This window comes from Tupaia chinensis, unplaced genomic scaffold (assembly GCF_000334495.1).
Source record: "Tupaia chinensis unplaced genomic scaffold, TupChi_1.0 Scaffold145685_1, whole genome shotgun sequence".
Lineage (NCBI taxonomy): Eukaryota > Metazoa > Chordata > Mammalia > Scandentia > Tupaiidae > Tupaia > Tupaia belangeri.
The window spans coordinates 5,571,333-5,585,788 of NW_006205542.1; the positions used below are offsets into that span (position 1 = coordinate 5,571,333).

The following is a 14,456-nucleotide window of genomic DNA, read 5'->3' on the forward strand; positions in this document are numbered from 1 at the left end:
GTTTGAGTCCCAGACTGGCAACTTGAGAATCACCTCTGGGCACATGTGTGTGCATCCTGAGAAGAGGAGAATGGAGGAGAAGGGATTGTGGCCTGGTCATGAATTCTTACTTTGCCTCTTTCTCTCTCTCCCTCTATCTCTGTTTCCCTACCCACTCTCTCTCTCTCTCTCTAGCAAGTGCATATGCACTATAGCAAAAGTAAAAAAAAAAAAAAAAAAAATTAGCCTGAGTTCAAGTCAGAAAATTCTGAGAACCTACTAGCTTAAAGAGGAGTTGATAAATGATTACTTAAAAGATAATTTTTATTAGATTATATTTGTACATCTTGTTTTCATTTTCCTTCATCAGTTTGTTTTTAAATCTTACTTATTTTTTAAATTTGCTATTATTTGTTTTTTAATTTGACTAGAGAGTGAGAGAGCGAGAGAAAGGAAAAATGAGAAAGCAATCTGCTAGGTTGCTCAAACTGCAATCGGCCATGTGAGAGTCCAGTGCCCCAATCACCATACTGCCTGCTGGCCCCTCATCAGCAGTTTTGAAAGATTACTTTTTCTTTGAGTGTGCTTGCTTGGCTACACCTCCATCACTATCTAATTGTAGCCAATATTCATTACAAGGAAATAAAAATATATCAATACCCCCAGGCCTTTGCAGGTATCTAGGAAACTGTGTCCTGAAGTAAATGCAATCATGATTTTTTTTCCTATGATTTTTACTGATTTGTAAGTTTTTGAGGTTACCAGAGTCTGATGAATAGAATGAATTGGAAAATAATTAATTATGAAAGAAAAGAACAAAGAGCAGAAAAATAAAATAATGACATTAACCAGGGGTTGATGAACACGATGAAACTATTCTATCCCACTGAATTAAATACTGAGGACGGTGACACTCTCCTGGGTAATAAAACAAAAGCAAGTTTCTGCCTCTGGGAAATATTTATCCTTGGAAGGTCAGAATGTTTCAGATCTTTCATTTAATAAGTATTTGAACTGGTAGTCTTTCTTTCTTTCCTTTTTTTTTTTTTTTAAAGCCTGCTATGACTTAGGGATTTTAGAGCTTTGAATACATCCAATTCTCATTTAAACTCTGACACTGTAAAATACATCAGCCTGGTTACCACCATTATGCCTCGTCTAATTAATATTTACTAAGCAGCTCTGGTGCAACATTCCGCTTATAGAATCTGTGTCCTGCTAGGTTTTCTGTATGCATTTAGAACATGCTATTTGTATTCCATACATTTAAAAAAAGGTTTTTTGTGAGGTTTTTATGTGAAAGTTTTTACTGCAAAAATAGAAATGTGTTTAAATAACTTTATCAGGACTTAAGCAAAAATTTTGCTGTGCTAAATGATTGTATTTGTTTAAAAGCATATCCTACTTTAACAAAGTAAAATAATTATAAATAGTTAATAAGTCAATGGTTAATAAATCAATAATCATATTGTAAATATAAATTTTAAGTATACTTTATTTAGGTATAAAACATGTTTATTTTGCCTCTAAATATACTTTTAGATGTTAAGTATTTTAATCCAGGGTATCTTTATATAACAATGTTGTATTATCTTTTTTTTTTTAGGGAACAAATGGCCAAAGAAATGTCAGAAATTTTGAGTAGGTTAGTGCAGTAAAATTTGGAGAAATAAACACTCATCTCAAAATCATATTTTTAAATTGCTTTTGATCATCTGGACTAGAACCTGTTATTTAAATAGCCCACTTTTTCCATGTAGATTTTCTGTACAAGAAATAGCACTTCCCCCTCACCCTACCCCAGAATAGCAAAACCTTAATTCAGTGGCCTTGTAGATTGGTGTTTCTCAGTGGAGTACTACTGACATTTCAGCAGGGACAGTTCTTTGTTGGTGACACTGTCTTGCTAATCACTGATCCCACCAACCTCATCTCAGTAGGGAAACCCTGTGACAAATGGAGTGTTTTGCAACTCCTTCTGTAGTGCCATTGCCCCTTGTTGGGGACCACTGTGCCTACTTGAAGGAGAAATGGATGAAGAATGTGGCTTCTGAGGGGCCCTGCACCAGAGCGCCTGGTTGAAAAACTACTGGTGTTAACTGAGGCACAAAAGAATTGATCCTAGCAGGATCTAGTCCATTGCCTGTATCAGTGAATATGAATCAGTAACATTTTACTTGTCAATTCTGAAGTTATAAAGTTAATTAAAAGTGTTAAATTAATATATTTATAAAAATCAAGCTGGTTGGGGCTGGCAGATGGCATGGTGGTTAAGGATGCTGGACTCCCACATGGCTGACGATGGTTTGAGTCCCAGACCTAGTGGCTTGCTTTCTCACTTTCCCTCTCTCTCTCTCACTGTGCCCTTCTGTGGCCAAATTTAAATAAACAAACAAACAAATAAATAAAGTTAAATGAAATAATTCTTTAAAAAAATGTTGGAAAAAAATGTTGGAATGCTGGCAGGTGGTGTGGTAGTTGAGGGTATTGGACTTGCACATGGCCAACCGTGGTTTAAATTCTTTTTTTTTTTTTTTGGAGAGATTTTCACTGTAGGGCGCGTGCGCTTGCCAGACAGACAGAGAGACACATAGAGACAGAAAGCGAGAAATCACCCCCCAGGGGGGATGGTCACGCCGCAATCCCTTCTCCTCCATTCTCTTCTCGGGATCTTGGGCACGCACGCACACGCGCCTGGCGTGAGTTTTAAGCCACCGGGTCTGGGACACGAACCACGGTCGACTACGTGGGAGTCCAGCAACATAGCCATTACGCTAACTGCTGGTTCCCCCGTGGTTTAAATTCTGTACCTGGAGGCTTGCTTTCTCACTTCCCCTCTCCTCTCTCTCATTCAATCCCTCTCTAGTCAAATTAAAATAAATAAATAAAGTAAGTAAAGATAAATAAAATAATTTTTTTTATAAAGGTTGATTTTGCTTCTACCTTACCATATCATTTACATTATTGCCTTTATAAGAAGTCTAAATCATCAGTAAATTATACATTTACTTTACTTTTTTTTTTTTTTTTTTAGGGAGATTTTTGGGCATGTGTGCTCGCCAGAGAAACAGACAGAGACAGACAGAAAGCAAGAAATCATCCCCCAGGGGTATGGCCACACCACAATCCCTTTTTCTCCATTTTTCTCTTGGGATTTTGGGCACTCATGCACACATGTCTGGTGTATTTTAAGCTGCTGCTTCTTGTACCGAAGAACAGTTGAGTACATGGGAGTCCAGCAATGACAGCATTACGCCATCTGTTGGTCCCTTTTTAAATAACACCAAAGATGCTTGGGGTGGGACAAGTTTAAATGCGTTCATGTACTGTTTTGGATATGGAGTATGCTTTTTTAGCAGATGTGCTTTTCAATTATTATGAATGAAAAGTTAATGATATTAATACTGCATTTTAATCAGTAATTTGAATTTAGTATTATTTTTAAAGTATGAAAATATACCTTATGCACATTCTGACACCTATGTATATTTTGAAAATATATGAAACTTTATAATGTAAATTCACTTTCTCTTTCTACAGAAAAGAAAACAACAACAACAAACTGTAATAATTTTCACTTACCTCCTAAAACAGACTCTGTGAAGAGCTGTTCTAGGGAAGAAAAGAGATTTTTCTTTGTTGTTGTCAGTTTATTGAATGGAGGCTTAAAGATGTAGAAAAGGATATTTGAATAAATGCTAAAATGTAATTTATTGTTCAGGGTAATAGGCCTTGCTGTCACACAGCTGGGCCTTTTTGAAAAAAGCAATTAAGAACAAAAACACAAAATTGCCCATCACACAGCCTACAAAAAGTATAGATTCTTTTATATTAAAAACCTAAAACAGATTTTAACCATAAAAATACAGGAAGGACTAAATGGCCACATATTATTCTTTAGCCAGTCTTACATGCAGTCACCGTGTCACACGATTTTAGGTATGTGGGATGAAGTCTGCAATTTTTTTAGTATCTAAAGTGAAAGCATGCACAGGCCTTTCAAAGAGTCAAAGACACCTTCTTTGTTGTTAAGTTTACTACTGAAAGAATACTTCAGGAGGAAAGTGTCATATGTTTAAAAATGATCACTTTTCAGCAACATCTTTAAGTGTCTGTTTCCTGACTGTTTGCCAGGTTTGCTGTTATCTTTCAATATGTGAAATGATAAGAAAATATTTGCTTATTTTCAGGTATTATACTTTTGATCATTTCTCTTTAAAAGTACTTCTTTTTGAGGTAGTAGATGATAAAGAACTTCTGAGAAGTGATATCTGAGAAGAAATATTTTAGTTCTTTAATATTTACTGACTTTAATATTTGTGCTACTTTCTTTTCATGTTTTGAAATGTGATATATTTAAACTTTTTCTATGTTACATTGAGGTGAAAAGTCTTTCAGCTTATTTTAAGAGTCTGCTATATGCAAGTGTAATCTTTTTCTGAAAAATACCATGCATAATTACAGGAAATAAATTGTTCCCTTATTTTCTGATTAATGATTTCAAATTATGTCCATAAAACAAGTCTTAAGCCCTGAATAGCACTATTATGAAAAATATTTAATTTGTTCCATTTTATTGAGTGCTTTACATTTTGTTTCTGTCCTCTTTCCTCATATAAATGGGGAAATGATACAAGTGGTGATAGGTAATAAATACCTATTGTACATCAGAGGTGGGATATATGTGAGGCTTCAAAAAGTTAGTGGGAGATTGGGATTAAAATACACATTTATTTTAGTACAAATTTTTTTTAAAGCAGTGCATGCTTTTTTTCTATTTATTCCAGTAAATGGGGAAGATACAACACTCATATCTGGAGATCTGTGTTATTTGCTTCATGACCTAAAACCTTGCCCTGCAATTTACTAGTTGTCCTATTACTGCTCATTAAATATAAGTTTTAATGGTTTTGTATGCTTAGAGAATCTTTTTCTGTTCTTATAATTACAAAGCCTAAAAAGTCAAGAGAGTTTCCAGAGTCTAGTAGTTCTTTTAGCTAATCTTTAATGACTCTAATAAAGTTTGGCCACTCACCTGTGTGCCCCATACACATACAGGTGCCCAGGGAGATTACGAGCCTGTGGGCGTGAATGGAGCTTCGCTCTGGCAGCATTTGGTAGTCTCTGCAGGTGGTTGTATTCGGTGGCTTAATGGCTCGTAAATAAACCCTTAATGTGTTTCTAATGATCTTTTGAGTGTGTTAAGGATTTCATTTTTATTTTGAAGGATTTATATAAATGTATTTAACATTAAATGTCATTATGTTCACTAGTAAGAACATTTAAACTGAAGTTCGGGGGAAGTCCATGATCCTAGACTATTGAAATTAGAAGTTCTGATTTAAGACCTAGTATGCTGTCACGGGGCATGCTGGAAAATGATAATTTACCCGGCTGTTTTTAGTACGCCATTCTTAATCTCACCTTTTAAAGATAAAAAAGAATTATGTTTTCCTGGTTGTTGATTCTAGTTCTTAAACTTACACACACTCTTGCCTCTTTAGTCAATGTTTTCTTCATGTTCTAGTTTAAAATGCAAAAATATGTAATTATTACAGAGGTCCTGCTGTACAAGCCACCAAGGCAGCTGCTGGTACCAAGAAACATGATCTTAGTAAATGGAAATACGCAGAACTGCGTGATACCATCAATACTTCCTGTGGTAAGTGTCTAGAGGGGATGTAAAACAGGAAGGGTCCATAGCAATAGATTATAAAACAGTTCCAACCTTGGAAGTGGGGTATATGTGAGCGGACTTCACATATATTAATGTACAGGTTTACCTTAGTACAAAAAGATTTGACATTAATGCATACTTTTTCCAGAATACACATTTTCTGTGGCCATTTTGAGGACTCCTGTGTGTGTGTGTGTGTGTGTGCACGTGTGTTTCTGTATCTGGTCATGTAAGTTACCTTAAGCCAGTCTCTTTGTTAGTTTCCTCTTTAAATGAAGACCTAGTTTATTCACAAAGCTAAAAAAAAAAAAGAAAAAGGAACATAATTATTATATGTATTTTCCTATTCCTTACCTAGGTCACAGAGGAAGAGCAGAGAGTATGGCTTAGGCTATATTAATGATTGGCCTTTCTAATGTTATTCATAATAGTTAACTGAAAACCTGTACATCTCAATTTTTGGTCTATACATGCAAAGTGACAAATAGCCATGCAGTCAATTCTTTTTAAAGCAGTTTTCTTCCAACAGAATAATAATACCATATCCAGAGGATTCCACATAGTTATGTTTTTGTTCAAATTGTAGTTATTTTTTAAATTTAATTTTATTATCATAATTTTTATATTACATTTAATCACACATATCTTTATAGTGTATTACAGTTCTTTTTCCGGCATGATTGCCATGCATATCAGTCAGAACAAAGGCACTACTATCCACATCGTCATCAAATAGCTTTTCATCATTTTTTTAGATTATTATTATTTATCCTCATTATTTTTTAAAAAGAATTATTTTCTATTTAATTAAATTAATTAATTTATTAATTTTAATTTGACCAGAGACACAGAGAAAGAGGGAAAGTGAGACAGCAAGCTGCCAGGTTCAGGACTTGAATCGTGGTCAGCCATGTGGGAGTGTCCAGAGCCTTAGCCACCACGCCACCTGCTGGTCCCCCAATCCTCATTTTTTTTTTTTTTTTAACATTCAATCACTATACAACATTTGGCTTGTTAAGAGAATTTACCCAACATGATATACTTCTCAAACCAGTCCTAAATTGTAGTTTTGAATTTAGGCACCATGACCAGGAAGGAAAGCATCGTCATTGTACAGAATTCTTCACCATTCTTTTCCTGCTCATTGAATATAGCTGCACAATTATAAACGTAAACTGTATCAGCTGTAAATCTAGCTCGTGTTGACACAGTGACTTTTCATTCTCTTGGCAAGCTTGTGGCCTTGGACAATGACTTAACCTCTGATTTACTTTCTTCATATATAGAAAACCTGGTTAGTCCAGGGTTCTTGTGTAGAGCAAAGGATATATATGAAAATTTTCTATAAATATTAAAGATACTCTTTTCCTAAAATGTTCTAAAATATGAAGTCTTTATCAATTTAGCTTACTTTTGATTTTTGTACCAGTAATTTAAAAATGAAAACTATATATTATACACACACGCGCGTGCACTCTGTAGCATAATTATGTTAGATGACTAAATTAGTATGTTAATTCTTTTTTTTTTCTTTTTTTGTCATCTGTTTCTTTCTAATTGATAGATATTGAGCTCCTGGCAGCTTGCAGAGAAGAATTTCATAGGAGACTAAAAGTTTATCATGCTTGGAAATCCAAGAATAAGAAGAGAAATACTGAAACAGAGCAACGTGCTCCAAAGTCTGTTACTGATTATGGTAAAAACAAATCTGTACTCTTGAATGCTCCAAAATGTATGTATGTAAATGCATATAACTATACATAAAACATTTGGGTTAAATGTTCAACTAGTATAGATTTTCTTACTGCAGAGCTGTGATCCCAGGTACCTAGTACAACAATGATGGTGACCCATCTCTTTTATAGTGTTTACTTCTATTGAATGTTTTTAAAGTTATATTTGTTAATATATATTGATTTTACCTGTTAAATACTAGAGGTGAGAATTTTTTGTTTGTACTGAAAACTGTATTACTGCATTATTATAAATACATATTTTGCTATACATAAATGCAATATATATATCAGAATTACACTTGAAAAGGTAAAGATTAGTTAGTATGAATCTTTTCTTTTTCATGTGAAATGGGTTTTATACATAAAAATGAATGTTTTCACAGGATTTTGCTTAATTTTAATTTTTTTCTTATATTTAACTTAGTATTGCTGAGTATTTAGGGGTGTTTTCCTGCACTAGGCAAATATTGTTATTGTTTTTATATGTGGGCATAAGTTTCTTTTTGTTCCTCCTAGAACAGGATTGTAGCCTAAAAAAAAAAAGGAACTGGTTTGTGTGTATTTATAAAAGAAGATTGTTTACTGGATACATTATTTTACAATACTTTGAAAATATGAGATTGGCCCAGCAGATGGCGTAATGCTTCCATCACTGCACTCCCACATAGTTGACTATGGTTCAAGTCCCTTACCCAGAAACTTAAAACTCATGCCAGGTGTGTGTGCATGTGTCCCCAAAATCCCAAGAGGAGAATGGAGGAAAAGGGATTGCAGCATGGCCATCCCCATGGGGGGATGATTTTTTGTTTCTGTTTCTATGTCTCTGTCTCTTCAGTCAGTGCACATGCCCTATAGCAAAAATCTCTCTTAAAATAATAAAAGAAAGAAAGAAAAATATGAGAAGTACTACCTACTTCACATCAGAGTTTGAACTGGGATCCTAAGAATAGATTTTGTTACTTTGCTATGCAAAAGATTAATTGAACATACCTTTGCTATTTGCGTTGTAATTTCAGCCTTTGAAGCAATAATTGGAATTTCAGTTGCTCACCTTTGCTAATTTTAAACTGGCACAACTTGTTAGCTTAATTCTGGTTAACATGAAGATGACAGTAGACTTAATGTCATTTTTAAGTGGGTCTATTCCCAACACTGAATAGCAGAGTTAGCAAGACAGGAAGTTTACTTAGAAATATCTTATTTTCCTCACCACCTTTCAAGTATTCACAAACAGTATGTGAGTAAAGTAAATTAAATGGTGGAATTTTAGTGTTCCTATTAGGTTGTTGGGAAAGTTATGATGTATTTTTCTATGCAAAAATGCATCATTATTTTCCAAATGACCCAATAAATTATTGCACAGAATAGATTTAACAAGGAATGTGCTAGTGTCAATAATTGCTCAGAAAGTGTTATCAGACTAAAACAGTGTTAGCAGATAGAGTAGTTAACAGATAATGATAAAGCATTATCAAGTAGAACATATGGAAAGGCAATGAGAGAATATCTGTAACTCAGAAATGGCAGGTGGAAGCCCCACTGAATATTTTGATTACTGCTCTCCTCAGTTTAAATTTTTTCTCTGTGAGTTGAAGATGACAGGATGATTCCATTACCTGTTTACTATGTACTAAGTTTTTGACTATGAGTTATCTTTGTCTTGTAAAAAATGGCAGTGGGTTATTGTTTTTTAGTTGTAAATATTCTTGGCACTACCTTTAGCCTTAAAGACTTTCAGTATGTCATATTTCAAAATTTATATGTCTGAATGGTTGCATTTCATTAAAAAAAGGAATCAATGCAGTATTTGGTATGCACATTTTAAATGAATATGAAACATTTCTTGTTGTTTATTTATTTATTTAGAGAGGTTTTTGCTATAGGGGGATGTGCACTGGCCAGAAAGACAGAGAGAGACAGAGAGGTAGAAAGTGAGAAATCACCCCCCGGTGAGATGGCCACACCGCAATCCCTTCTCCTCCATTCTCCTCTCAGGATCTTGGGCACACACGCACATGTGCCCGGCGTGAGTTTAAGCCACCGGGTCTGGGACCCAAACCGTGGTCGACTACATGAGAGTCCAGCGACATAGCCATTACACCAACTGCTGGTCCCCCATTTCTTGTATTTTTAAATGAAGCGTCAGTGTCTTACTCATTCAGCTTCGCCCGAAGGTGTTGATATTATGTGGCTCACCTGACTGGTTTGAATGCTGTCTTGTTAATATTATTACTTGGGAGAATGAAAGAGTAGATAAGAAAAATTTCTTGAGAGTCCCATTCAGGTATGAACAAAGTTAAGAATTTTGTGTGCTTATAACTTACTTGTTCTGGATGGTAGTGGACATGTGAGCTTCCCAGAAGCCTGGGTTGGGGGAAAACCTTCCTTGGGCAATGGTCACACTGCAGTCCTCTCTTTCTCCCTCTTTTCTGGATTTTGAACATGTAAGCATACTTACCTGGTATGTTTCTTGAGCTATCAGGTCTGGGGCTTAAACTGCATGTCAGCATGTGGGATCCAGCTTCCTTGACCACCAGGGCATGGAGCCGGCTCAATTTACGTATTAATTCAGCCTTCAGAGAATTTAACTATGAGCCATTTCCAGGATAAAAATATAACTTCTGTTCTGAAAAGTACTTATCTTGCTTTTTTCTTTATTGTTTTCTCATATAAAATTCATTCCGACACAAGCTTAGGTGAAGCAAAGGTGAGGGGCGCTAAGATGCTTACATCTCAGTGGGGAGAATTCTGTACTTAGGTGGTTTCCAGTAGCGCTGCTAAATAACCTGAAAAGCAACTTTGTAGTCTCATATTTAGAAGGATTAGAATTTGTTAATTTGAAAAAATATAATGACAACCTATGATTAACAAAAATGTAACGTGATGTTGTTGACTTTAAGAATAATACATTGAAGGGCCAGCAGGTGGCTTGGTGTTTAAGGTGCTGGACACCCCACATGGTCAACCACAGTTCAAGTCCTGAACCTGATGACTTGCTTTCTCATTCTCTCTCTCTCTCTCTCTGGTCAAATTAAAAAATAAGTGAATGAATGAATAAAATTAAATTACTAATTATTTAAAAAAGGTAATACATTGACAGATCATGGGAAATTCTTATAATAATAAATAAGGAATCTCAGACCAGTTTCCTGATACCGTACTAGATAAACATGCTCTCATCTCATTTACTCCAGAAAGAGATTTTCTGAAATAATTTTTGAGGCAATGGCAAATTACCCAGTAAATATTTGTAATACTTAATTACTTTAAACAGTGTCTTCAGAAATAGTTTTATTTTATAGTTCCTAAAATAAAAATGACGTGAATTAAGATTTAGACAGTTGGAAGAAATTAAAACATATTGAATGTATGACAAACTAGCAGTGTGGGGCCAGAAGGTGTGTTGGGAATAAGGCGCTGGACTCCCACATGTCCTACTGCCGTTTGAGTCCCAGACCTGGCAGCCTACTTTCTCACTTTCTCTCTCTCTCTCTCTGTCTCTCTTTGGTGAGTGCATGTGTTCTGAAGCAAATTAAATAATAATAAATACAATTAGTAATTTTTTTTTAAAAAAAAGTAGCAGTGCTTTTTCTCTTATAATGAGTATAATTTTCTGATGAATTTATTCTCTTTTTTTATAAGAAAATTTTAGTTATATGCAAAAGGTACTATAATGTCTATTAAGTTGTCGTGTTAGATTTTGTTTGGATATTATTGCAAATATTGGATATTATCCCAAAATTGCAAATTAAGTATAATTTTAAAAATTTAATCATCATACGTGTCTCTCTCTCTCTGGTCAAATTAAAAAATAAGTGAATGAATGAATAAAATTAAATTACTAATTATTTAAAAAAGGTAATACATTGACAGATCATGGGAAATTCTTATAATAATAAATAAGGAATCTCAGACCAGTTTCCTGATACCGTACTAGATAAACATGCTCTCATCTCATTTACTCCAGAAAGAGATTTTCTGAAATAATTTTTGAGGCAATGGCAAATTACCCAGTAAATATTTGTAATACTTAATTACTTTAAACAGTGTCTTCAGAAATAGTTTTATTTTATAGTTCCTAAAATAAAAATGACGTGAATTAAGATTTAGACAGTTGGAAGAAATTAAAACATATTGAATGTATGACAAACTAGCAGTGTGGGGCCAGAAGGTGTGTTGGGAATAAGGCGCTGGACTCCCACATGTCCTACTGCCGTTTGAGTCCCAGACCTGGCAGCCTACTTTCTCACTTTCTCTCTCTCTCTCTCTGTCTCTCTTTGGTGAGTGCATGTGTTCTGAAGCAAATTAAATAATAATAAATACAATTAGTAATTTTTTTTAAAAAAAAAGTAGCAGTGCTTTTTCTCTTATAATGAGTATAATTTTCTGATGAATTTATTCTCTTTTTTTATAAGAAAATTTTAGTTATATGCAAAAGGTACTATAATGTCTATTAAGTTGTCGTGTTAGATTTTGTTTGGATATTATTGCAAATATTGGATATTATACCAAAATTGCAAATTAAGTATAATTTTAAAAATTTAATCATCATACGTGATTAAGCAGAATTTCCTAAAACATATGACTCAGAGGAGCCTTTTTTTTTTTTTAAATCAGAAAGCAGCACCTACTTGTAGGTAATTCTGAGAGTACTTGGCTTATTGATAAGATATTTACTTGTTAGTCACCACTCAATGATGGGAAGGCTTTATAAATTAGAAAAATGATTATTTAACAATTTTGGCATTTTTTCCTTCAATATAAAATATCTGTTCACAGATTTTGCACCATTTTTGAACAATTCACGTAAGTCAATGGGTGGTAACTCATGAGCTAACTGGAAGATGGGTTAAAATACTTTAAAAAGTACTAACTTTTAGTAGACATTGTTTTGCTACAATCTTAAGTGGAGTTACAGTACATTGAAATTGGTTTATCTGTACTAAGATATATATTAATTTGAGATGATGCTTTTTATTTGGACCGCTTATGTATATGCAAAACAAATTTAAATCTGTTTCTGTAAAATTACCTCCATTTAAAAACTAGCATTTTTGGAACCAGCAGTTAGCATAATGGCTATGTCACTGGACTCCCATGTAGTCGACTGTGGTTCGAGTCCCAGACCCGGTGGCTTAAACTCACGCCGGGCACGTGTGCGTGCCGTGCCCAAGATCCCAGAGGAGAATGGAGGAGAAGGGATTGCAGTGTGGCCATCCCCCCTGGGGGGTGATTTCTCGCTTTCTATCTCTCTGTCTGTCTCTGTCTGTCTGGCGAGCGCAGGTGCCCTATAGCAAAAAACCTCTCCAAAATAAATAAATAAAAAAATAAAACTAACTAGCATTTTCAAACTGTGAATATTCACAGTTCTCATTGTGAGCAAAACTCCACTTAAGGTAGTGGCTGATCTTTTAGAATAAAGACTAACTTTTAGGTGCTGGTTTCAAACACTATTTTTAATCACTGTGATGCTATCTGTGTTTCAGTCCAAAGGGATTTGAGTTTTGTATGATAATATCCACAGGTTTAATAATGATACCTCCAAATGGGAAGAGGTGATTATTCTGTTACTTTATCGCTTCCTGTCATGCATATTCTTTAATAATTTAAAAGCTGTGAGTCACCTTAGTGTATAGTAAATTTCTCCTAAAATCAGTTGGGCAATAATGATTTGAATATAATACTAAATTTATTTGCCAACTGGTTGGGCCTGATTTTTTTCAGTGTTCCTTGTAATTTATAGGGCTATGTTTGAAACTTATTTTATATTGATAGTTTTGAAGATAATGCAGTTAGGTTTGAAAAAAAGTTATTTAGAAGATTAGTTTCAAGCTTTATAAATATTTTTATATTTTTTCAGATGGATATTAGTTTCTAGCTTTCCCCAACAAAATTTCAGTTCTCCCATTATTGGAAAAAAATTATCAAAGGTTTTCTGTTTAGTTTCTTAATTTTACTAAGTACATTAAGTTATAAGAGACTGTTACTTAATTTTTAAAATTCTAATATTTTTTAAAGAATTCTTTCATTTAACTTTATTTATTTATTTGTTTATTTATTTTTGATTCAACCAGAGAGGGGCAGAGCAAGAGAGAGAGGGAAAGTGAGAAAGCAAGCCAAACTGTGGTCAGCCATGTGGGAGTTCAACACCCCTAACCACCACACCATCTGCCAGCCCTGAGACTGTTACTTTAAAAGAAAAAAGGGTTAGTTAATAGATAGCTATTGGCATCATAGTCCATTTTCTATCACTGAGTGTTAAATTCTAAGTCACTACTTAAGATAGAAGGATTTTTTTTAAAAATCCTTTTAAAATGTTTTAGTTTTGAGCTAGTGTGTTTTCCACATGGTGGTAATTTTTTAACTAAAAATGAAAACATTGAACTGTTAAGTATCTTTAGAGGAACAAGAAAAGTAGAATACATAAGCACATCTCTATTAATATGCTAAAGGTGGTACAGCATTTTAAAATCACTAACAAAACTGGGTCTCTCATTCTTTCATAGATGTATATAGCTTTACTAATTGCTTTTTGCTTTCTCTGGTTGCAAAGAAACAAATTTAGCTGCTATAAAACTTTTGCTATTTCTTGGTGTAAGAAGTAATTGTAAGCGTATTTTCATCCTTTCCATATTTGCAAATTCTTACCATGTGGATGTTACTGACTTTTATATCATGTATTTATTATATAATTTTTTCATTGACATACTTAGATTTTCATAGTGAGATTCTTAATTGAGCTGCCGTAAATGGTTGGTCCGTTTTTAAAGTTGTAAGTATAAAGCACATTAAGAAGCTTACCAAAATTATGCTGCTATAAGATAGAAATTTCTTCAGGGAAATGTTTACTTTTGTGGATAAAATAAAAATCTAATTGTTGAGTAATGAAAATTGAGCAAGGGAAGTAAGATAGGTATGATTGCAATGCCCTGTACTAATAGAAAAGCAAGGAGTTTTGTTTTCCTATTGGTGAAGAAAACCAAATATCATACACTTCCCACTTATTTTAGTGGATTTTATTCCAAGAGAAATAGATTTCAGAGTAAGTAAATATCTTGTAGGGA

At 34.0% G+C, this 14,456-nt stretch overlaps 1 protein-coding gene across 10 annotated transcripts in view; it reads left to right on the forward strand.

Annotated features, from left to right (window-relative positions):
- MYO6 (myosin VI) overlaps positions 1-14,456 on the forward strand; it is a 109,179-nt gene that overhangs the window by 91,182 nt on the left and 3,541 nt on the right. For 5 of the 10 annotated variants that reach the window (XM_027768235.1, XM_006168327.1, XM_027768238.1 and 2 more), the window contains 4 exons: positions 1,586-1,624; positions 5,538-5,641; positions 7,221-7,352; positions 12,172-12,198. In XM_027768235.1, coding sequence (XP_027624036.1) covers positions 1,586-1,624; positions 5,538-5,641; positions 7,221-7,352; positions 12,172-12,198 — 302 coding nt within the window. The remainder of the gene's footprint in view (positions 1-1,585; positions 1,625-5,537; positions 5,642-7,220; positions 7,353-12,171; positions 12,199-14,456) is intronic. The other 5 variants (XM_027768242.1, XM_027768237.1, XM_006168328.1 and 2 more) reach the window with 3 other exon arrangements.